Below are 25,534 nucleotides of genomic sequence, written 5' to 3' on the forward strand. Positions count from 1 at the left end.
GAGAGGATGTGGAGGACGGGATACATCCAACTCACTGCCTTGAAATTCCAGCACCAGAAACAAGCACAGACGGGCAGGGTGAGTTCAGGTCGATGCATGTTTGCTCATTCTGAGAGTGTATCATCTCAGGCCAATTTTTTCCCTTTATACTGAGTAAGTTTCTTGACTGCCTCCTTCGTAAAATTTGAAAGGGCTCTTCCCTCGAAACCTGCCTTCCAAAAGGAACAACTCGTTCCTTTTTTTCCATCTCCTTCTCATACAGTAATGCTTCACTCATTTTGATTCATCTAACCTGCCATTCAGTAGTGCACTATTTATTTCAATGATTGTAATTTTCAGAATTCTATCTTCAAATCTGCCTTAGTCTCTTACTTTTTGCTAATTTTTTTCCAGCACTGTCTTTAGAGGTTTCATAGTTATTTTATATTCTGTGTCTGATAATAACAGTACTGAAGTCCCAGGGTTCTAAAGCAATTTTTTTTTTCCCTGTTCAGGAGGCATTTTATTGTTGTTCCAGGTTTAAGAATTTTCACTGACAGAAAATCAACACTTAGAAAATCTGCATTGCTTTGCTCAGCTTCTGAATCTTGGTTTTTGAAGACATATTTCTCTCCAGTACGGACAATCATTCCACCCGTGATTGATGGCTCAATATTAACTTCCAGTTTCAACACTTGGCCTTTACTTAGAAAGCTCTTCAGGACCGTTTTTAATGCAGCAAGAGTGGCTTCATCTAAAGGAGGTACAGTGGTAACTGCAAGGTACTTCTCCACTCTGGACACTCATCATAGTAGAAAAGTCAGAACTATGGCTCCAGGGGTATTGTTCAAGCGACCATTTTCAGCAAGCAAATTGATCCAACCGGATGTGAGGGGAGAGAACCTTTTTTATTTTTGGCCGTGCCGCGCATGGCTTGGGAGATCTTAGTTCCCGACCAGGGATCGAACCCAGTCCCCTGGCAGCGAAAGCGTGGAGTTTTAACCACTGAACCGCCAGGGAAGTCCTGAGAAAACCTCTCTTTTGCTATCATGTCATTTAGGCTTTTCATCTCAATGTAACACTTTACATAGGGATTCATAATAGAAGCAGCCATTTCAGGTTCCTTCAAGATTTGTGCTACTCAACGATTCTTTTGCTACTTGCTCCAGTTATTCTGTTTAGATGCAGCAGAATAAAGAGCAGTGGCATAGCGACCTTTGATACCATGTATCTGAACACAGGCTTGATGGTGGCCTCACAGGCTTGATGAATGGCCTGAGCACAGATGTACTGAAGCATCGCACCTGCCGGGAGAGCCTGGGCACTGCTGGGGCAGCCTCTTCTCCTGGGCAGCTGTGGGTCAAACCTGAGTTGATGAGAGCTGAGTTAATTTTTTGTTCCTGCTGACTGTTGCTCATAGTGGCTCATTTGCTTGGACATGAACGTTAGTAACTATCTTGGACAATTTATACTTGGTTGATATGTAATCATATGATTTTTCTCTGGAGGATTTGCATTTTTGCTTCTGCCAGATACCAGGAGATACAAGCCTGGAATCATCTTCATTTCTCAGTCCAGGGATTCTTTGACCTCTGGAGTAATGAGAATCTGAACCTCAGCTCCAGGAGAGAACAGACATGAGTAGTCTCTGGTCAGTTTTTCTCTTTCTTCCAGCAGGACCAGAGAGATGTTCTCTGCTCAGTTCCCTTTGCAGACAGGTCAATTTTCCCTGCTTGCCTTTTCAATGAGGCCAAAGCCAGCGCCCTGGCTTTAGGGAGAGGTCCCCGTTTTGTTTCTCTAGTTTGTACAGGCTCAAAGCTTAGTGCCACAGTCCCCCTAGAGGTAATCCCTCCAATTCTTGACTTCTTGGAATTTCTTTTGCCCCCAAGCAGCAGTTTTCCTCTACTGTACCCAACTACCTTTGTGGTTTCAGCTTACTCTTTTTTTCTGTCCCTTGGGGATTTCCTAAACTTTCTCATCTGTGACCTCAGCAAAAAAAGTCAATTCATTAGAATTTATCTGGCATCCAGGTGTTTTATGATAATGGCAACATTTTCAGCCTATTTAGATAGCAAATTTAACATGGTATTTTACTATATTATCCCAAGTCCCTGGGATCATTTTTCCAGGGCTACGGCAGACTGTGGATGGTTGACTTGTCTACCAAATATGCTTTTGTGCTAGACTGACAGTCACGAGGCTTGAGATCCTGTAATTGCTGAGTGGTGGACTGCCGCCGGGCAGCTGTTGAGAAAAAGTGGCAGTTGGCACCATCTGCACGAAACAGCTAAACCCACATCTTGCCTTCTAGCGGCAAGGCCAAGGTCATCCTCCTCCCTACCATGAGATCCAGTAACCAACCCTTGCCTTTGCATTGTGGGGGCCTGTGAAGCGGATGGTGCCAACAAGCCTCTTGCGCAAGGCTGCTCAGAAGTAGTTCTAGGGCCGAGGCCAGAGATGGGTATGCGGGTGACAGGATTGAGGCTGGGGCCAGGTCCTTGGGAAGTAAGGCCTCAGGTCACTGGTTAGGAAACTGGACTGACAGCCCAAGACTTCATATGTACAGGTACACACAGGTGTGCCTGCAGCAACCTGTGTCATGTCACAGCTGGTCAGACCACCTCAGAGCCATGCAAGTACTACTTGGGTCCTGTCGGAGGAACAGCAAGCTGGTGGGCTTTCAGGGAAAGCAGTTTGAACACAGGCTTCAAGCACCCAAAAAAAGTTCAGTACTAGAAATCCCACTCTGGAAAATTATCCCAAAGAAATCAATCATGCTAAGGAAGATGTTCACTTCAGTATGTTAGGGAAAATTTGAAAGCAATCCAACTGCCCAACAGGAGGTGAAGAGTTAAATTATGGCCTTGAGGGAATTCCCTGGCCGTCCAGTGCTTAGGACTCCGGGCTTTCACTGCCGAGGGCCCGGGTTCAATCCCTGGTTGGGGAACTAAGATCCCACAAGCCGCATGGCACAGCAAAACAAACAAACAACAGAAAATTATGGCCTTGATTAAATCATACAACCATTAAGCAAATAAATGCGAAGGCAACAGTGAACTTATGATTTAGCCTCAGTATAAAAAGGAAATGAATGAATATTCCCAAGTCCAGCTATGTTAAAAACGTTTAAGGAAATAAGAGTTATTAGAAAAAAGTACCTACGGATCCACTACCCTATTTTTCAGACTTTCTGTGGTTGTATTTTCCTCATTAAAAGATCGCTTAATGGTGAAGAGCTAACAAGGAGTTGGGAGTTATCTGTAGCTGTTGTTGGCATCTGGCTTCCCAGAGGTCCAGAAGCTGGAACCGCCTTCTTAGCAGTGCCTCCTGCGTTCATTCCCCGGGTGCTCTCAAGCCATAGCAAGAACCAGTGGAGCCCCAGCCCATCTCTGAAGATCGAGGAACAAGGCAGAGGGGACGTAGAAGCCTGACGGCAGGACGTCTTACAGAACTACACGCACCACCTTCCCTCCTAGTCCCATTCCAGCTTGAGTCAGAAAAGGAATATAGCCTTTTTATTGACTACTTTAAGTAGAACAAACTAAATACATATTGAACAGTTTTGGTTCATTTATACAGTACATTAAATAAGTTACGCACAGAGTTAAGTAACAAAAGTTCCTATCAGAGGAGAATGACAAAGCACAGAAAAACCGACTCTACCGCATCCCGTGGGTGGTTTCACATTCATCATCCCCCTTCAAAAACCACGCTTGGAAGCTTAGTTTTGGATTTATTTACATTATTGGCTTTCTTTTATGGACGGAGCTTTTGTAGCCTCATCGGGAACTTCGAAAGCCTCTTAGCCAAACGGCACTTTCAGCCATTCGCCTAATGCTTATTGCTGCTTCTCTCTTGCCAACTCCAATGCAGGGACGGAGCTGTCCCTGCCAGCTGCCAGCCGCACATGCCCTATTTGGTATAAGGATCAATGAGTGTACACTGTGAAGTTGTGGGTCTAACCAGATGGGGTAGCAGGGGAAGCTCCATCTCTGGGGCTGTGGAGGCAAAGGGCGGATGCAAGGTCCGCCCTCAGGCCTCAACCTTCTCCTGGCTCATGATGGAAAAGGTCGCCTGCACCATCATCTTTGGAATTGAGCATGTCAATGCACGTGGGCAAAGAGGCAGGTAGTCAACATTTTGGTTTCACAATAATTACAGAGTTGGAAGGGCCCTATTCAACAGCTCGCCCTGTACAACACCCCACTCCACCCCAGGCAGGACTCCTTCCTGACAGCTGGCCGGCTGGCCCAAGCTGGAACAGTCCAGGTCTCTCTAGCTTTTCTTACATTTGGTTCAAACCTGACACCACCTAGTTCTCTGTAAATAGCTTAAAAAAAAAAATCTAAGAAACTTGGCTTGGTCTATTGACCTGGGAGCCTGGAAACCAGTGCTGAAGAAAGCCTCCAAGATGAGTTCTATTTCAAATGAGTTACTCAATCCATAATCCCATCTACAATTTCCAAGACAAACAGCCACCTGGTCATTATTTATGCTTTCATCCCGAAGAACTCACGACCACACAATTCCAATTGTGTTGTTGAAACTTCAAGCCCACTTGCTGAGATATCTTCTGGAACTACCCATAACAAGGTCTACCCTTGGCAAGCAGGTGATAGCACTGGGGATCAATTTGACTTTGGGACAAGGCTGTACAAAATAAAGTGTAGATTTTCTGTCTAGAAGCTGAGGATGCTCATGTTGACACCAAGAGGTGAGGAGCTCCTGGTGGACCAACTGGCCCAGATGTACAAAGGTTGTCCACACTGCAGAGGGCCCACTGCAGCCGATGCCAGGCATGGACCCATGCTGGGGAGATGGGTCTTGTTTCCAGTCTTAGACCCACTGAGAGACATACATGACTCAGCACTGTCTAAGAGAAGATGCACTTGCTGTGACCTCAGGGTCACATGACTGTGCCTGAGCAGATCTGCTTGAGCCCCATCCCGGGGGCTGCAAGGATGCTCCCAAGTGGAGTGCTCACAGCTCAGGAGGAGGGCTGCCTATTCCTGAGCAGGTAGAACTAACCTGAGTCTGTTTTCACCACTGGATGGAGTCAGGCCTGGTGCAGGCAGTGTGGCCCCAAAGGATGATTGAAGATCTGAGGATCCAGCCCTCAAGCTTCCCTCAGAACATTTAAAGACAGCTCCCATGTTGGCCACTTCTGGGCTTCTCTGGCTCCTGCAACCATTCCTCACTGGGGAGAGGACAATGACGTCCCATCGCTTGTCACATTTGCTTTTGGTTTCTAGGATAATATTGAAGAGCCTATGACTGCCCTGACATAGGCAGGTACCTTCAGTACCACCACTATGTCTTTTTTTGTCCCCTCAAACTATAAAGGTTGATCCTCTAAGCAGTCTGAGTCTATTAAGATATTTTAAATCTAATCAAATGAAAGGGGGAAGCCTGAATCTGCACCCTCAACCTGGCAGCTGGAGTGGTTATCAGCAGACACGGGAAACCAAGTGGGGAACCTGGACTCACCCCTGCCCCTCCAGTCCCCTCACCCCATCCCAAGACAGTGTCCCTTCTCCTCCTAACCAGAGAGCTGGAGAATTTCAGAAGAGCGGCAGGTGGAGAAAGGGACTCTTTACATTTAAATAGGAAGTCTTGGACAGATGCCCTAGCAACCTATGTGTGAAACTGACCAAATTTAATACAGCAAAAGGCATGAGATCTGAACGGCAGTGTGGAACACTGCCTAAGTTTTCAGCTTGGCCTCTGGGTAGCACATGAGCAAAGCCGTTTAGAATAGCATTACAAAAATTCTGAAGATTAAACTGTCATTTTTAAACTGTCACACTCCACAAAAGTCAGCTAGGACCTAACTGCACACGAATCCTAAACCTTACCTGTAGAGCTTGACATCGAGCCCTGATGAACAGTACTCGGTTGGTTTTGGCTCTTTATTCCAACCTGAAAAAACCTGAGCTACCCTGGCTAGTCCTGTGGCCACTGAAGACTTAAAGAACATGCCTAGGTGTTCATCCAACTTGCCAATGAAAAAGGGAGCTGAGGACAGACCCAGTGGACACCACGAGACACCCTCTTGCTGCAACAGGTTTATAGGCTCAGTGACCTCCTCTCAGGGGACATCCCATGTCTCAGGGAAATGTAGGCAACTCCTGTCTGGGGTTCTGATTTCATCTGTTAGTCAGGACACCCCAACTGCTACAGCTTAAGGAGTTCCGCAATAAAGTAACTACTCTGTTATTCTTTCTCTGGGGATGTGTTATTTTATGTAGCAGAAATCCAGGTATTTTAAAGGTGCCTTGTTCCGAGTTTCTTTTAAGACAGAAAATCCTTGGGTAAGGTAAATTAGGGACTTAAAGTTCTTAAAGTAAGATACACCTATATGTAAGGACAATGTTACCTATGCTGATACCTTACTGAGAGCTTTCCATTCACTCTGGTCAATGCACAGAAATTGGCCATCTAAAGCTGAGCTTTCAAGGGCCAGAGGGACCTTGCTGCAAGAGGGCGCTGAAGGCTTGGAGGTGGAGTGGGGGGAGGGTCAGAGTCCTTGGGCTCCCAATAAAACTTGAATGACAGGGAAGAACGTGTGTGGCAGTTCCTAACGTTTTAAAGGGACTATAGGTGATGTCATGTTCGGAGAGCTAGGTAAGCAGCTGGAAAACTCCCTGAAGACAGGAAGAAAAATGGGTCAGGCTCTCTCAAATGGTTGTCACATTTCACAGAACTTTTCTTAGCTCAAAGAGGGCAGGTACCAACAAAACAAGAGAAGGGAAACAGATTGTATGCCCAATAATAAACTGATATAGGACATAATGACAAGGTTGGAAGAATTCCTTCAGGTCCAAAAGGGTTGCTCAGAAGTGACCAGGCCTTGACTTGGCAAGTCGTAGCCACACCACATTGCATCCTGTGGGTCAACTACGGCTTCAGAGGCGCCAAATAGAGACCACGGGAAGAAGATCCACGCGGTGATCTGGACATGCGTGGCCTGAGATAAAAGGACACAGAACAAGACGACTGTGCAAAGAGCCAAGTGGTGACAAAAGGTTCTGCATTTCCAATAGATGATCCATTCAATAATGTAATGATATTAGTTTGGCCAACATGCTCAGAGGGAACAGACTATCCACAATTGAGTCTCATTCTCCCTCAGACCAATCCATGCACTGAAAACTATTTTCTGCATAAGCAAAATCAAATAAGAGAGAAAAAAAATGGGTCCCAAACTAAAATAGCCAGCCAGGTTGGAAAATCTTGTCCAAAATGATCTGTGATGCTTGGTGGAAGGTTTATTTTTTATTATGGGTGCTTTTACTGAAATGGTGACTTCTTTCCTGTGGTTTCTGAGAATCTTAAGCCTGAACAGCAGGGTCGAGGAGGGAGTCCTGAATGCTGCTTTTGGCCTGCCCAAGTCCCCATGGGACCCATCAGTGGCACCTGCTGAGGGTGGAAATGGGGCTCAAGGAGCTGTCGGGGCAAGGGGAACTCCCTTTGGGAGAGAGGCCTCCTCCCGGCTTGCTCTCAGCCTCCAGGCCTCTGCCGTGGGCGGACGATGGAGGAGGGGACAGCACATGGGGTGCGCTGCCTCCGGCCTGGCGGGGCACATTCGACAGTCTGCGGCCTCACGAGGCAGGGAGGGGAGCTGGCGGGCTACAGAGAAGAGCGGCCACGGCCATCCCAGCTTCAGCTGCGAGAGGAACAAACCAGGGAGCCACGGAGGAGGCAGCTCCAGCCAGCTGCCTGTGTGCACACGACTTCCCCCAAGGACACAGACGGGAAACTGGGGCAAGTGTCTGGAGAGGCTGGGGAGCAGTGTTTGCCAGGCCTTGAAGTCTTCCTGCCTCCACTTCTCTTGATGATGACCCAACAGCTACTTGCACTGCTTCAAGCAGCCAGCCTCCCGTGCAGAGTCTGTCGTGCGGTGAGGTCATCAGGGGGAAGGGAGTCTGGGGCTCAGAGCCCGCTGGTGTCGATGGCTGTCACAGAGGCAGGTGTTGAGGAGCGCGAGGTGGTTGCCGAGGTCTTGTCCAGGGCTGGACTTGGCACACTGCAGTCGGCGGACCGGGCTGAGGAGCCCCTCCCTCCAGGAAGCAGTGGCCGGCTCTGGCTGTGGGGACTCTGGCCGTGCAGGTTCTGGCCACAGAGGCGGTGGTGGCGCTCCCAATCCTTATGCTGGCAGAAAGAGCCACAGTATCGTGCGATATTGCAGCCACTGCAGGTCTCACTGGCTTTGCGGCCACAGTTCCAGCAGTTCTGCAAGACATAGGCATCCGTTAGCTGCTAGGATCCTGGGGGACAGACTTGTCATAACTCGTCACCTGTACTGTAAAACAGCAGGTGGGGCTGTACAGGGAGAGAGCGGGCTTTGGAGCTGCGCACACCTGCGCTTGCCCTGCCTCTACTGTTATCTGCGTTCTGAGTTTCCTTCATCTGTACAACAGGAAAACTACCTATCCTGGGCTGATGGGACAGTGAGATGAGGGGTATGTGAAGACATCGTAGGGCAGCTGGAAGTCCTGCTAAAGGCATCAACTCATTGTTTTGACTCACATTTTAATCAACGACCAAACCAAATTCTGTCCCAGGGTTCCCCCATCATAGCTATCGATTCCAAGACCACACAGGTGCTTAGACAGTTTTCTTCTTTGCCCTTCCCAGTGGAGAAATGACCTTTGCTGTGTTCACTGACAACACCTGATCTTTAAAAAAGTCACCTGCCGGAGGACCTGGGTGAGTGCCCAGGAGGGTGGGAAGCTGTGCTACTCTCTCTGTGCTCATTCTCCTTTCAGTGATGCATCTCATCAGAGGTGGGCTGAGGATCATGGGAATATTTCTGGCTTGTTTGTAGGAGCCCCCTGCAGTACCTTAGAACCTAAGGCCCTAAGGTCTACATCAGGGAGTTGTCCTACTATTCTTTGCACTTTCCTAGAGGAAAGCTCCCAGCACCTGCCCCTCAGTACTCTCCTCCCTGTGGGCTCCTGTGAGGACTTCACTAGTGACACAGGAGTGTTCTGCACTTGAGGTCTCCGTGACCCACTTACAAGAGAAAAGCCTTACGGCATTGGTCAGGTGAAACTATCAGGAGAGCAAGGCTTTCTTCTTAGGTGTCAGGAAGGACTTGATCAGTCAGTCAGCTGCCCTCTCCCCTGCAAGTTCTCCAGAATGGCAAAGCCAATCACGAGGCCTGGCCTGACACCTAGAGAAGACAGATACTGTTCCCAATGAAATCAGAACACTTGAGCAAGTGTAAAACAACTGATAAGGGCCAAGAAGGACCTGAGGCCACCTTGCCCACCTCTTGCATTGTACAGGTGGGACACTGAGGGCCAGTAGGCAGGGACTTGTCTGAGGTTATAAAATGATCACGTGGCTATGCAAAGCCTGGAACCCGGACCGCCTGCCTCCACTATACCCAATGTACAAGTTTAGTTTCAAAAAGCCTTAGAAAGGACTGCAGATTCCCTTCTAACACAACAGGCTTCTCAGGAAATACACTCTAAGGACCGCCCCACCCTTGCCAACACCACCACTGGAGGACCAAGACGGGACAGAAGTAATTCTGAGGATCATCAAAGGTCCCCAAGCAAACTGCATTCCAGAGAACTTCATACTTTGGAGCCTGATAGGCTGACTCCAAACAACGCTTTGGTAGAACATTATGGCTTGTGGGGAAGAACTCAGTTGCCCTCATGGGGCTGCTGTGCAAACACTGGCCTCTACTCCCTCTGTCCAAGTCTGCAAGAACATCTCAAACTGGGGCACAGTATTAAACCAATGGTGCTTTCACCTTGGTCACCGTTACATTTAAAATATTTATTACATGATTGATGGGATACAATAAAACAAGATAGCCTCCCACAGAGGTGGGATCATAGAAATGCAGGAACAATGTGGTTAGGGTCAGAGAAGCCAGGGTGAAAAGGACACTTTATATTCCCTGTCTCTGTGGCTTTTCCCTGATTTCACCAAAAGCCTTTTTGCCAAGAAACATGACAGAAGGTTTACTGTGGTAGTCACCTTTCATATCAGCATTTGTCAAAGCTGGAGCAATGCATGTGGCCAAAAAGGCCTTTGTAATTAATGGGTAAGGTTATGAACCTTCTGAGTTACTGGCCAAGGAAGTCAGAGATGGGATTCCAGAATTTCCTTTGTCAAGCATGGGCCATCAGTCTATGCCAGTTATTACTCAAAGTGGCCCAGGGAACACCTGTATCAGAATGACCTGGGGCTTGTCAAAATCCTTGGGACCCATCCCAGAGCTCCCTGACCTTATTTCAAACATGGCCTAAAGGAGAAATTATTCTTATCTTATAGTCAACTGCTAGCCCATTATGTTTGCCAGGAAATCCAGGCTGGGGACAGAAGGGGACCTCTCACTGCACCCCTCTACTTGAGGCATTCCAGGGGAGATGCTTCAGTCTGGCCTCAGAGGAGGCAGCTGCTCTGCAAGAGCAAGAGCTGCCACAGCTTACACACCTATGTCGTTAACGACGTTAACAAAATCCCTTCCGTCTAAACAGCGCACCGCAGTTTAAAAACACTTCCACAGGGGCTCCCCTGGTGGCGCAGTGGTTGAGAATCCGCCTGCCAGTGCAGGGGACACAGGTTCGAGCCCTGGACCAGGAAGATCCCACATGTCGCAGAGCAACTAGGCCTGTGTGCCACAACTACTGAGCCTGTGCTCTGGAGCCCACGAGCCACAACTACTGAGCCTGCAACTACTGAAGCCTGCGTGCCTATAGCCCGTGCTCCACAACGAGAGAAGCCACCGCAATGAGAAGTCCATGCACTGCAACGAAGAGTAGCCCCTGCTCGCCGCAACTAGAGAAGGCCCACTAGCAGCAACAAGGACCCAACACAGCCAAAAATAAATAAATAAAATAAATAAATTGATTAAAAAAAAACCAAAACCACTTCCACAACCATGATCTAATTATATCTTCCTAAAAAGTATAAGACCAGCAGGACAGGGGCTGCTACACACCCACTATACAGAGAAGAAGACTGACTCCTGAAGGGTATGCTGCTGGAGTGAGGGGAACTGGGACTAGCACTTAGGGCTCCTGGGCTCCTTCCGCTATACCAAACCACCTCTCACAGGATGGATGAAAAACTCCAGGGATACCTCTAGATGTCAAGTAGAACTTTCTGAATGAAATGGAAGGAAATCAGCTCTCCTGGTCCAACAAAAAATTACTCAGAGCTTAGGTCCTGCTATCCTGCCCCTGTTTTGGAAGGCAGTTTGCTGGGATGGATGCTGGTGTGTGCCTCACCTGTAAGCCTCTTTGTGCACTGTTTAAAATTCTAGCTCCTTTAAAGCACAATGCTATAAATGGAGAGCTGGGATTCAAACCATGCAATCCAGATCCAGAACTCATGCTCTTAGCCAAAATGTTACATTCTTTCTTTGGAGAAAGACATAGTTAAAGATAAACATAGATATAAAAGTAGATAAATATGGACAAATATAGGTATTGATATGGATGGCTACAGATAAGGAATTAAATACGCAACAGAAAAAAGTAGGAGGGGAGAAGGAAAAGGGGAGAGTTAAAGGAAGTGTTTTCTCACACTTCAGTTGGGAGTGCTACAGTAAGGACTCTTCCCACACCCTCTGTGAATGGCAACATGATATTTAGGCATTTTCATCTTCACATTGCCATGCTTAACACTGTAATACTGAAAATGATCGTTTAAAGGGATGAGAAAATAAAATTTCTGTCATTTAAAAAACAAACCAACAAAAAAATCTCAGTTCTTTATAACTTCAAGAGAATATCCCAAAGACTAGATGGGCTCTACCTACTTACAGAAACAGGCTTGTTTCAGGACTTACAGTTTGTCTTAAAGCTGAAAAGTGACTAAAATGAAAGTTACAGAAAAAGCTCATTACATTTGAAAGGATTGTTATGATGTTTTTGTCACATGCCTTTTCTTTTCAGTTTGTTGCCCTCCTTATGGTACAAGAGTGTCCTGTATAGAAGCATCACCACATCCTGGGGCCCTAGGCAGTCCGGCAGGCCTGCCCGATCTGTTACTTCAATCCATGAAAGGACTATCCTTTTTGCAAACAGACTGGATGCTACAGGACCCTGCATCTCCTTTCTCCTACTCTGGCTTCTGCAATGTGGGATTACGTCAAATTCCCTGAGCCCCAGTCTCCTCATTTGTAAAACTGGACTCCAACAACACACACACCTCACAGGGTCACTGTGAGGACCACAAAGACCACATACACACTTCGCTGTGTATCTGGCACACAGCAGGCCCACGCAGGCAGTGGTGGTCACTGTTGTCACACAAGTCCGCAAACTGTCTTTAGGGTGAGTTTTCGAAACTTAGACCGATATAATGAGCCAATATACAAGAATACAATACTTGAGAAACAAACCTCTCTGGTACTGAATAAAAATCATAATCATCTAGCTCCAGAGCAGACGGTTGGCCCTTACTACCCAGCACTTGAGAGGAAAGCAGTGGGCTTGGTCACTGCAGCCGTCCCAGCCCCAGCCCGCAGCCCAACAGTGCTGACCTCCGTCGACTCTTCTTGCTCGTTTATGACGAGGAAGGCGTCCTCGGCGGCCTGCCGTTTGACATCCGCTATTGTCTGCTCCATCCGAGCTCTCTCGGTAGCAATCACTTCAAAGGCTTTTTGCTCTGCCTCAGCAACGGCTTTCTGTACTTCTGACATGGCCTGAATTTTCACCTTATTCACAGCTTCTTCTAGAAGAAAGTGACAGTAAAATCAACTGGCCGAGAAATCTTGCCCCTCCCACTCCACATCATTTCTAAGAAGGGACAGAGGTGAAACCTGATGACTTTTCTAAAAATGCACAGGGATGAACCTATGACATAGCCTTCACTTTTATTCTTATCCTCACTTGTCCATTCATGCTAGGGGCTGGGGAGACCTCGGTGACTAAGATGTATCCATATTCTCACAACTGTGATCAAGTATAAAGGTGGCTGAGGTGCCACGATACATGTCAGTATAAGAGACAACAGTTCCAAGGGGAAAAATGGTCAGCTCTGTACGTGGCAGAGGAGGATCAGGAAAATGTGTCTTGGTTGAGATGGTAGGTGGAAATGAATTTTTAGAAAGTCTTGCATTCCCTGCTAAGGAATTTGTCCCTTGTAAAGAAAATGTGAAACCCTAAAGGGTTCTATGCAAGGAGAAAAGACTGAAGACAGAGATACCAACTGAGAGGTTGGGGCAATAATCCGGCTGATAAAAAGAGACTCTGAATTTAGGCAGGAGCAAGTGGCACAGAAAAGGGGATGAGATAGAATGAGCTGGTACATCTAAGGGTCTGGAGGTGGAGGTAAAGGCGAAGAATGGAACTGCTATGCAATGAAACAGATAGTAAGCAAAATGCTCGTGTGAAGGCAAGTGAGAAGGTTGAGGTGCATCCAGGTACAAATGACCAGGAGGCAGTTAGGTATGTGAGACTGAACTCAGTAGAGAAATGTTGCCTGAAGATACAGTTCTGGGCTGCTAGGTACCCTGGGCCTCCAAAGCCCTGCCCAGTTGCCATCACCCCACTTGATTCCTGATCAGTTCCTCCCAGCACCACTGCCCTGCTTGGTTTCATAGGATGTACACTCCAAATGACATATGCCATGCATCTGAGCCTCAGTCCTAAGTCCCAGAGTAAATGACCTCCCTCCTGAGTCCACAAAACTGGACAACTCAGAAGCCTAAGGAAACTCCCTTACTGCTTGGCTCTTTCACATGGCCTAGGCTCAAAAGAGGTCTAGACACAATGTTGCCATCCTAGAACTTTCCATCATATCACTCCAGCCAAGAAAAGCAAGTTTACACCCTAAAGGTCAAGGATGCTGCTGAGCTGATCAGACACTGACTCCACTCCTTTACTCTTGGTGTCCACGCAGGTCCACTGTGGCCCACCACAGCTACCTTTCATAGACCTCTTTTAATTTACCACGTAGATGTTGAGTGTCTCTTATTGAACCAACATAAAAACGCTCCTAAGTATATTTTATCTTCTCAGTTTAAAGATGAATCAGTGAGAATCACAGTTAGGAAATCTACCTCGCTGAAGGTCATCTAAGGTCACAGATGGGACTGTCACAGAACAAGCACTCAAATTTAGCTGGCCCATGCCAAAGTTAGGCTCTTAACCATAGTTAACCAAAGGTTACCTCTCAAGTAGAAACTCACTAGTTATCAAAGAGATCTTGTGCATGGTAATTTTTCACTCTACCTTTACAGTTACTATCTTCATTTCCCACAATTCTACTTCTTGGTAGCATAATATACACATCCCCATTTCCAGCTGCAGAGGTTTTTCCGAGGTGCTATGTAGTTTCCAAATTATTTTTAATGGTAAGATAATATTCTGTTGTGGTGCCACACTATAAAATTCATATAACCATTCATGGATATGTGGGCATTTCCTGGGTTGCCTCTCCCTTGTTCCAAGAATGCACTAAAAACAGTGTCTTTTTACATACTGCTGCCTTTTTAACAATTTGCATGCCTAAATCTGGATCATTCCCTTTTATTATTATTTTTTTAATTTATTTTTATTTTTCTGGCCGTGCCGTGTGGCATGTAGGATTCTTAGTTCCCCGACCTGGGATCGAACCTGTGCCCCCCCGGCAGTAGAAGCTTAACTTAACCACTGGACCACCAAGGAAGTCCCTGGATCATTCCCTTTTAAGATTCAAAAGCATGCCAGTGAGAAATGATTTCAAAATTTCCATGTGTTCATGGTTGGTAACACTTAATAATTTCATATATAAATCTCTGATGAATTATTTAGTGTCATTAACAGGGTCCTCTAAAATTTTGTCAGTAATTAGGTGTTAAAGACTTTGGGGGCTAATTGGTCAGGGTTGCATTACCTTGTACTTTCCTGATTGTCAGTGAGAATAAACATTTTGCAATATGGTTAATTTGTTTTTCTCATGAGGTGTGTGTTCCTATCTTTTGTCCATCTGTTTATATTATGGTCTTGATATCAACTGGGTATTAACATTTTTGTAGAAATAAATTTTATCTTAGGAAGAAAACCAAAAACTGTATATTGGACTACAAAAATTTCACTGAGAAAGGGAGGCAAGAAGGAAAAGAAGGCTAGTACTGGATAAGGTAATATTAGGGATATGAGGTTAGTGTAATCCCCTGTCTGAACACAACAAGCAGTTCCTACCCTCCCTTATTCTTGTAGAAAATGACACCTACCAAGAACAGTCGTGATGCAGCTAGAGACAGTGAAGATGAAAGGAAGAGCAGACTGAATCAAATGTGGGAGTGTGAGAACACAGTGACGGGAACAGGCAGAAATGAATTAAGCTATACACCTAGAAACAGGGCATATAAATAGGGAAGGAAGAGTCGGTTACTTAACGCCTCCCAGTAGAAGGGGGAGATAAGGACTTGGATGGATTGTAGGGAGTCATTCCAAATTCTTAATCAGCAAGTACCATGACAGGCAGTCCAGAAGGTGGGACAAGCTGCAGGGGGAGAGGCAGGAGCCTAGAGCTCTTTGAAGAGGAAGTTGTGAGAAAACCACCTTCCCCCAAATATGTGCTCTACACTCATATAAATTAGTGAGTACATGTGACCTATAAGCAGACAGACATACCAGTTTTTTTCCAAAACTCCACAGGTACATATCCTGTTCCTGGCCTACTGCTGAATTCCCGCTGAGAATCTACAGAAGAGAGAGAAACAGCATAAGTTCAGAGCTGTCTATAATTGACATGTTTTACTTTTGTGAAAAACTTATCAGATCTCTCATTCACCATGCAGAAAGTTTCAAACATATACATTCATTTACTGGAAAAAATGTTCTGACAAGGAATAAAATCAGATTATAAACAGTACACTTAATTTTTAGATGCTCAACATTGCTAATCATCAGAGAAATGCAAACCAAAACCAGAATATCACCTCAAACCTGTCAGAATGGCTGTCATCAAAAAGACCACAAATAACAAACACTGGTGAGGGTGTGGAGAAAAGGAAGCCCTCGTACACTGTTGGAGGGAATGTAAATTGGTGCAGACATTGTAGGAAACAGTATGGCAGTTCCTCAATAAACTAAAAACAGAACTACCATATGATCCAGCTATTCTACACCTGGGTATATATCTGAAGAAAACGAATACACTAATTTGAAAAGATACATGCACCCCAATGTTCATAGCAGCAGTATTTACAATAGCCAAGATATGGAAGTAAACTAAGTGTCCATCAACATATAAATGGATAAAGATGTGGTACATACACACACAGGAATACTACTCAACCATAAAAAGGATGAAATTTTGCCATTTGTAACAATGTGGACAGACCTGGGTGGTACTGTGCTTAGTGAAATAAGTCAGAGAAAGACAAATGCTGTATGTTATCACTTATACGTGGAATCTAAAAAATAAAACAAACTAGTCAATATAACTAAAAAGAAACAGACTCACAAATATAAAGAACAAACTAATGGTTACCAGTGGGGATAGGGAAGGCGGGGACGGGCAAAATAGGAGTAGGGGATTAAAAAGTACAAACTATTATGTATAAAGTAAATAAACTACAAGGATGTATTATACAACACAGGGAATACAGCCAATATTTTATCATAACTATAAATGGAGTATAACTTTAAAAATTGTGAATCACTATATATTGTATACCTGAAACTTATATAGCTACTCATTGTGGTGGCTTCTTTTGTTGCAGGGCTCGGACTCTAGGCGCATGGGCTTCAGTAGTTGTGGCTCGTGGGCTCTAGAGCACAGGCTCAGTAGTTGTGGCGCACGGGCTTAGTTGCTCCGCGGCATGTGGGATCTTCCTGGAGCAGGGCTCGAACCTGTGTCCCCTGCATTGGCAGGCAGATTCTTAACCACTGCACCACCAGGGAAGTCCAAGCCTCACTTTCTTTTTACTTATCTCTATGTCCTTCCCCACTATGAACATGTAGGTATTTTTAAGGTATTTCCCTAAAAACAAATGTGTAAACGTAACAGTAGATACTTATGCACATATACATATGTGTATGTGCTGTGTCTGTATCCAATTTAACCGTATCCATCATGCTCAGGTCTCTGGCAACGGTTTTCTATCGGTCACAGAATATAGCTTTTGTTTCTTGCCAACTCTGGATCCTTATATGTGATTTAAGGAAGTTTCCTTTAAAATGCTTATAAACTTAAAAAAAAAAAAAGCAACTAGTAAAGAAAATACTCTGATCTGGAACAGTGTATTTCAAATACACTGTTGCTGGGAAAAGCATGGGGTGGAGGGTGACTTAACATATATATCTATTGTGATTACAAGACATAATGTCTTATAAGAAATGTTTTCATTGTTTTAAAAAGTATGAAAACTAAGGTAATTTGAGTTTTTTAAAACTTTTTAAAAATGAGTCAGTGCTAGCAGACTTACTCACTTTCTTATGCTCTGTTGAGGTTAATCTGAAAAGTAGATTTTATGTTCTGAACACTCATCAACCCATGGTGCAAAGAGGAAGCAGGGGGAACACCCAGTGTGGCAAGGGAGGCCAGCCTGGCATGAAATGTTTGCCAGAGGAACTTTAGTCCTTATAAGAATGCCTGAGAATTGGCTGCAAACTGGTCTTGGATAGGAAAGGAATCTCTCCTATTCCAAGAGCTATCAGCACAGGGAACCTACTTCTGTATCACCCCAGAGCTGAGGGGATAACGAGGTTTTTTTTAATTGTGTAAAATACATATAAAACTTTCCATTTTAAAGTGTATAATTCAGTGACATTTAGTACATTCATAATGTTGTACAACCATCATTTCCAGAACATTTTCATCACCCCAAAAGGGAACCCCATATGTCTAAAATTTTGATAGTAGTAGTACTTTTTGTGAGACTGAGATCTCTAGGAAGTGCTAACACCACTGCCAAGAAAACTGAAGAACTGAACTCTTTTCCACATAGGTAAGTTCCTGACTCATGTGGCCATCTGTCAAATACCTAGAAACCCAAGATTCATAAAATAAACACAAGGAAAAATCTAGGACTGGAAGAGGCAAAGTAACACAAGCTAAGGAGAAGGCAGTTCATCAATGTCAACTAAGTCTTAAAGAAGGAAAACCTGTAAGGAAACGAGTTTGAGTGTGTAGATAAGCTGTCACTGGTGTCAAATGACCGAAGAAACACCTGCTTACTTGTGTGGACATGGGGAGGCCTTGACGAACAAGGAAAAGCCACTTCATTTCAGTCATCAACTTGGTATCTGTCCAGTCATCAGTATTTTACTTCTCTGACACATGTAAGAGGGGAGGATGCAAATGACCCTAAAGGAACTTCTCAGCTTAGTCAGGACATGCCTGGAAACTAGCGACATTTTCATGGTATTTCCAGAAGCCAAAATTTTCAGCTCATTTACTAAGAAAACTAGAGTTTCAGAGGCTATTAATCAACGGTCAGACAGAGAATGCAAATATATGGATCAGAAGTGGGGGACTAACGGTATTGTGGCTCTGTAAGAGAATGCTCTAGTTCTTAGAAGAAACAAAATGAAGCATTTAAGGATGAGTATCATGATGCTTTAGGGGAGACTGTACCTACCTATCTAACCCATCTATAAAGAGAGAAAGCAAATGTGGCAAATGTGAAAAACTGGTGAATCTAGGTATGGGGCACATGATTGGTCACTGTGCTGCTCTTGTAATATTTCTTTGCATTTGAAAAACTTCAAAACAAAAACTTGAGAAAAGTTATCTTTAAGTATAGACATAGAAAATTCCTTAAGAACACACTAATTTGCTAATAAGTGAGCCCAAGAGAGAGAAAAAGTGGGTGGGGATAAGGTTTTTCACAATCTATATGTTTCCGTAATGTTGGACATTTTTGCAAAGCAGTTCATTTTTTAAAAATTCCATTTAAAGAAAAAAGAAATTAAAACACCCAAGAAAACGACGTGGATATAACATTAACAGATATTAAAACACATTCTGAAGCTATAATAATAAGTTTGATATTATATTGGGAAGCTATCATAATCACTAAGATTGTGTGCTGGTTCTGGAATAGAATGTCCTACTTACAATCTTTCTTTTTTAAGTTAATTAATTTATTTTTAAAAATTTATTATTATTAATTTCTGGCTGCATTGGGCCTTCATTGCTGCACAGTCTTTCTCTAGTTGCAGCGAGCAGGGGCTACTCATCGTTGCAGTGAGCGGGCTTCTCATTGTGATGGCTTCTCTTGTTGTGAGGCATGGGCTCTAGGTGCACGGGCTTCAGTAGTTGCAGCATGCGGGCTCAGTAGTTGCGGCATGCAGGTCCTAGAGCGCGTGGGCTTCAGTTGTTGCAGCGTGTGGGCTCAGTATTTGTGGCACACAGGCTCAGTTGTTGTGGCTCGTGGGCTCAGTTGCTCCATGGCTTGTGGGATCCTTCCGGACCAGGGCTTGAACCCGTGCCCTGTGCACTGGCAGGCAGATTCTTAACCACTGCGCCACCAGGGAAGTCCCCTACGTACAATCTTGACATAATAGCTGTAGGACTACTTTGGCCAAGTTTCTAACTTATTTAAGCCTCAGTTTTGCCATCTGTAAATAAATCTAATGGTAGTTCCTATATCTCAATAGGCAGTTTTGAAAACACAAGTAAAAGGCTTATTAGCACTGGCTGGAACATAGTAAGAGCTCACATAAGCTATTATTACTAAAAGTGATAACTAATATAGTCAGAATGATCAATGAAGGAAATAGACTGAAGTATTTAACCAAATTAGCATCTGATAATTACTTCATTTTAATAGATAAAGGATGGGTATCAACAGATGGTAGGAAAATTTAAACTATCTGGAGAATTAAAAGTTGGATAGCTAATATGCAAACACACAAAACTTGAATATAATATAGATGAAATTTATTGTGCCTTGGGTAGGGATAAAGGTCAAGGAAAAACCATAAAGAAAATGATACATTTGACCCCATATTAGCTATCCCATCCATCAAAATAAAACAAGATCAAATGAACACAAATGTCTGTATCCACAATCCATTAATTTTACTAAGGATATATCCTAAAGGAAAAATACCTACATATAAAGATTTTAAATATTGCATTATTCACTGAAAAAGAAAAAACAAGCAAAAAACCTTAATGTTCAACAATAGGAATGGCTTAAGGAAATTATAGTTTATTTCCATGGTGGAATACTGTAGTATAGTCATTAAAATTATATTCATAAAATCCTCAATGATGTGAGAAACATGCTTAATATGAAGTTATGTTTTCAAAGAAATCAATACAAAGTTGTAATCCAGAATTCTCAGACACATCCCAAAACTCTTCAGTGGGATGATAAACTAGTAAATTCTTTATGTTTCTGTATTTTCTACAATGAGCAATACAGTTTGACTGACCATTTAAAAGAAAGAAAGAAAGAAAAGAGAGAAAGAAAAAGAAAAAGATAGCTACCTCATGAGGTTGCTCTGAGAATTAAGTGATAATGTACATAAAGGAATGGTTTCTCAGTTCTGGAAGACCAGGTCCCATCTCAGACAAATTAAATCAGAATCTCTGGAGGTGGGGCCAGGGCATCAGGAGTTTTCTAAAGGTCCTTAGATGGGTTCTAAGGGGGTATCCAGGGTTAACTACTGAAGAAAAGTGCCTGGCTTAGAAACCAGTGTTCATGGTTAAGGTCTCCCAAACCACATTAGGAGCATCACCTCTCTGTAGGTCATATATATATTTTCTGTTGTAACAATGGTAAAGTGTCCTTTTAGTTGATTCTTCCGATATTGGTACATCTTGATCTTTCAAGTTGCAGGCATTACTGATTGATTAGCCATTTCAGAAGGAAAGAATTCATTCTCTTTTAACCTCCCCCCAGCCCACCAGACACAATAACAATTCCTTCCCCTTCCCCTCCCCCAAATAAAGATATACTCAAATTCTGTTACATCAATAGTCAACACTTACAGTACTCAATGTAAATGCTAATCACAGCCGAGTCATGTGGTTCATATTCTATGAAGCTTTTTTGTTTTTATATCTTTTATTTATTTATTTATTTATTTATTTTTGGCTGTGTTGGGTCTTCATTGCTGTGCGTGGGCTTTCTCTCTAGTTGCAGCGAGTGGGGGCTACTCTTCGTTACAGTGGGCAGGCTTATCATCGCGGTAGCTTCTCTTGTTGCTGAGCACAGGCTCTAGGCACATCAGCTTCAGTAGTTGTGGCACGTGGGCTCCAGTAGTTGTGGCGCACATGCTCTAGAGCGCAGGCTCCGAAGTTGTGGCGCACAGGCTTAGTTGCTCCACGGCATGTGGGATCTTCCCAGACCACGGCTCGAACCCATGTCCCCTGAATTGGCAGGAGGATTCTTAACAACTGTACCACCAGGGAAGTCCCTCTATGAATCTTTTTATCTTCCTGAACAAGTTTTTATTTTTCTTAGAGCTAATAACTGATTTATTCATGTGCTAAGTTTCTTATGTAATTATTTCTAATTCAATCTCAATTCCTCTTCCTGTGGTGTAAATATTTTATAAATTTCCTTTTCTAGACAAAATCTCCAGCAAGCTGATGGGCTATGCCAGTCTGAACTGGCTGCTTTCTGGACTATTTCAGCCTGGAATGTCTCACTGTTGTTTGGGACCCTCCTAAATATCCCAGGGATTCCATTCCTCTATTTCTCGGTTGCATCCTGTTTTATCAATTCCATGTTTTCTCCACTTTATGGTTTACTTCCCTGTGTTGGGGTACATTCTACCCAAATGTGGTAAACACCATGATAAAGGTAGATGGGAGGTGCATTTTTTCCCCTTAAATTGTGGGTTATTAATCTAACAATTGTTTTGGTTGCATACAGAATTCTTGGTTAAAAAATTTTCTTTTCGTTGTCTTCCAACTTTCAATGATGCTAATGGGTAAATCTGTTTCTTCCACTGTTTTGTTTAGTTGATAGACTGGTTCAAGCTGGAATGCTGTCTTTCAGTTCTGGGTAAAATTTTAAAAGTATTTCTGTAACTATTATATTTTTTCTTTCTGTTCACTGTTTCTGAAAGTCATGATTTGGATATATGAGTTTGATGGATCCTCTAGGGTTCTTTTTAATCTTTTTCTCTCATATTAACAACGTATTTTTTTGTTTTCCTTTCTCTGAGAAGCTGCTGTTAACTCACATTTCTGTTTCTTGACTTTGGTCTCCACCTTTATTATTACCTCTAGAGTTTGGTCATACAAATGCAAGCCACTAAAAAGCTCCATGAAAGCCCCTTGACTGTGGACTTAATTGCAGGCAGCTTTCCCCAAATTGCCTGTTTATTGGACTCATTAAACATATATATATTCAGATTCCTGGGTCCTTGAATCATAACCTCCAGGGAAAGGTCTAGAATGTGTATTTCTAATTAACACCCAGTTGACTCTCATTCTCAGGAAACACTGGGGAAAACTGATAGCCGAGTCAGTTTCTTTCCTTTTTTTTTTTTTTTAAAAAAAAACAAAACTTTAAAAGAAGATATACAGACTGCCAACAAACACTTGAAAGAATGCTCAACGTCATTAATCATTAGAGAAATGCAAATAAAAACTACAGTGAGATATCCTCTCACACCAGTCAGAATGGCCATCATCAAAAAATCTAGAAACGGGCTTCCCTGGTGGCGCAGTGGTTGAGAGTCCGCCTGCCGATGCAGGGGACACGGGTTCGTGCCCCGGTCTGGGAGGATCCCACATGCCGCGGAGCGGCTGGGCCCGTGAGCCATGGCCGCTGAGCCTGCGCGTCCGGAGCCTGCGCTCCGCAACGGGAGAGGCCACAACAGTGAGAGGCCCGCGTACTGCAAAAAAAAAAAAAAAAAAAAAAAATCTAGAAACAATAAATGCTGGAGAGGGTGTGGAGAAAAGGGAACCCTCTTGCACCGCTGGTGGGAATGTGAACTGGTAGAGCCACTATGGAGAACAGTATGGAGGTTCCTTAAAAAACTACAAATAGAGCTACCATATGACCCAGCAATCCCACTACTGGGCATATACCCTGAGGAAACCATAATTCAAAGAGAGACATGTACCAAAATGTTCACTGCAGCTCTATTTACAAGAGCCCGGAGATGGAAACAACCTAAGTGTCCATCATCGGATGAATGGATAAAGAAGATGTGGCACATATATACAATGGAATATTACTCAGCCATAAAAAGAAACGAAATTGAGCTATATGTAATGAGGCGGATGGACCTAGAGTCTGTCATACAGAGTGAAGTAAGTCAGAAAGAGAAAGACAAATACCGTATGCTAACACATATATATGGAATTTAAGAAAAAAAAATGTCATGAAGAGCCTAGGGGTAAGACAGGAATAAAGACACAGACCTACTAGAGAATGGACTTGAGGATATGGGGAGGGGGAAGGGTAAGCTGTGACAAAGTAGGAGAGTGGCATGGACATATACACACTACCAAATGTAAAATAGCTAGCTAGTGGGAAGCAGCCGCATAGCACAGGGAGATCAGCTCAGTGCTTTGTGACCACCTAGAGGGGTGGGATAGGTAGGGTGTGAGGGAGGGAGACACAAGGGGGAAGAGATATGGGAACATATGTATATGTATAACTGATGCACTTTGTTACAAAGCAGAAACTAACACACCATAGTAAAGCAATTATACTCCAATAAAGATGTAAAAAACAAAAACAAAACTTTAATTGCAAAATATTAGATGCTAACAAGTTCATAAAAATACTAATGTACAATTTAATGAAAAGTTATAAAGTGAAAACACATAAACCTCCAGATTAAGAAAGAAAACACTTTTGGCAACCCCAAATCCCCAAGAAGTGAGTAGTGTAAGCCATAGTAATGTTTAAATGCCAGCCAGACTTGTAATCCTGTCCTAATAGTTGATAAAGATGATTAGAGCTCACTCTGCACTCTACATCATCAACATCCTCCATGCCACACACCCAGAGGCAACTATTCTCTGGAATTCTGTGATAATCATTTTCTTGTTTTTCCTTATTGTTTTCATACTTATTTATGTGTCCTTAAATAAAATACCAAAATACATTCCTTTCATGCATCCCTGAACAAAATCTGTTCCTGAAAATATTGTGGACCACAAATTTTCAGACAGAGGAAACCTACATTCCATTATTTTAAATGGGGAAAGTTCAACTTCTCTCTAAATCACCAAAACACATAAATATTAAATACTTAAATAACAATCCACCAGAGGTTTCTATATAACGTCAAACATTTAAAACACTACTTATCTAACGATTTAAAAGTCACTGGTGAGTATGTTTGTGTGCTATGCCCCAAAATGCTGCCCAGTATAGACAGTGCTTACTCAAAGTGCTGGTCTGCAAACTGTTATTAGTCCATGGAGAGATAAGGAGCTTATGCAGAATACAAGCAAAACAACTACGTCTCTAAGTGAGCTGCTTAGTGTAGCAGTCTCTTCCTAGAGTGAAGCAAACGGTGCCTGATCCATCCTGTGCAAGCTCCTCGTATCATCACAGACCAGTAACAAGTAGTTTTTGTTTTGTTTTGTTTTTTTAAGTTTTATTATTTATTTTTTATTTTTTTATTTTTTTGCAGTATGTGGGCCTCTCACTGTTGTGGCCTCTCCTGTTGCAGAGCACAGGCTCCAGACGCGCAGGCTCAGTGGCCATGGCTCACGGGCCCAGCTGCTCCGCGGCATGTGAGATCTTCCCGGACCGGGGCATGAACCTGTGTCCCCTGCATCGGCAGGCGGACTCTCAACCACTGCGCCACCAGGGAAGCCCGACAAGTAGTTTTTGGAGTGGTTTTGGTCCACATTAAGTAGCTCACTTGTTTAGGATATTATGATTTCCTTCTACAATGCATGCAACAAACGTACTAAAAGAGAAATAAACAATGAAATAACAATACTAAATATGTATAATATGCATAAATAAAGATACTGAAAGATACTGTTTAAGTCAGACAGATTGATAGTGCCCTGAGAAACCTGAGAGGAGGAAACCCTAGGATCCTTGACCTGTCGTGACAATATAATTTATCATCCCAATTGTCCTCATCTTCGAGAGTGAGAGAGGTGCTGGTAATAGTTATGACAGGACGATAGCCATAGTCACCCGAGCTAAACCCTCAATGCACAGCACTGTTTCTACACAACAGCAGCAAGACCTGTGGTCCCGGCTGGAGAAGAGCCGACTCAGGACCCCGCTCTGCACTCTGCACCCTCTCACTGGCAGAGCTTCCATGGAAGGTGTGTGATTTGGGGGGTGAACTTAGGGTAAGTTTCTGTGAGCTGTGACAGGGAGTATTTGTGAAGGTTCAGACGGTGAGAGATACCTGAGAACTAGCTTGAGGTTCCTTTTAAAAGAATTGTACTAGAAGTATTTGACGTCCTGCTGTGCTGGATATTCCACACAATGTTGCTAATCTATGGTTGGCTCAAGAGTCACCTCTGTGGGTAGGGTGGGGGAGAGGAATCCCTTAGCTACCAATGTCTTTGCCTCCATTTTTTTGGTATTCTTTTTGAGACTAATGGCTGTCTTCTGTGGAACAAGCTAGGTTTGCCATAAGAGGAGTCATTCTCCCTGGGGAAAACTGGGAGCTTGAAGTGGGTGGGTGGGGAAAGA

The 25,534-nt window shown here is 43.7% G+C and overlaps 1 protein-coding gene and 1 pseudogene across 4 annotated transcripts in view; both read right to left on the reverse strand.

Moving 5' to 3' along the window:
- Positions 1 to 550: 550 nt before the first annotated feature.
- Positions 551 to 1,397, reverse strand: LOC132476914 (ATP synthase subunit O, mitochondrial-like; annotated as a pseudogene).
- Positions 1,398 to 3,514: 2,117 nt separating this feature from the next.
- LOC132503720 (protein CBFA2T2) overlaps positions 3,515 to 25,534 on the reverse strand; it is a 190,845-nt gene continuing 168,825 nt past the window's right edge. For 3 of the 4 annotated variants that reach the window (XM_060120444.1, XM_060120445.1, XM_060120442.1), the window contains 3 exons: positions 15,570 to 15,638; positions 12,491 to 12,681; positions 3,515 to 8,211 (listed from right to left, as the gene is read on the reverse strand). In XM_060120444.1, the coding sequence (XP_059976427.1) occupies positions 7,912 to 8,211; positions 12,491 to 12,681; positions 15,570 to 15,638 (560 nt within the window). In that variant the 3' untranslated portion in view covers positions 3,515 to 7,911. The remainder of the gene's footprint in view (positions 8,212 to 12,490; positions 12,682 to 15,569; positions 15,639 to 25,534) is intronic. The other variant, XM_060120443.1, reaches the window with a different exon arrangement.

Source organism: Mesoplodon densirostris, chromosome 16 (genome assembly GCF_025265405.1).
Source record: "Mesoplodon densirostris isolate mMesDen1 chromosome 16, mMesDen1 primary haplotype, whole genome shotgun sequence".
Classification (NCBI taxonomy): Eukaryota; Metazoa; Chordata; class Mammalia; order Artiodactyla; family Ziphiidae; genus Mesoplodon; species Mesoplodon densirostris.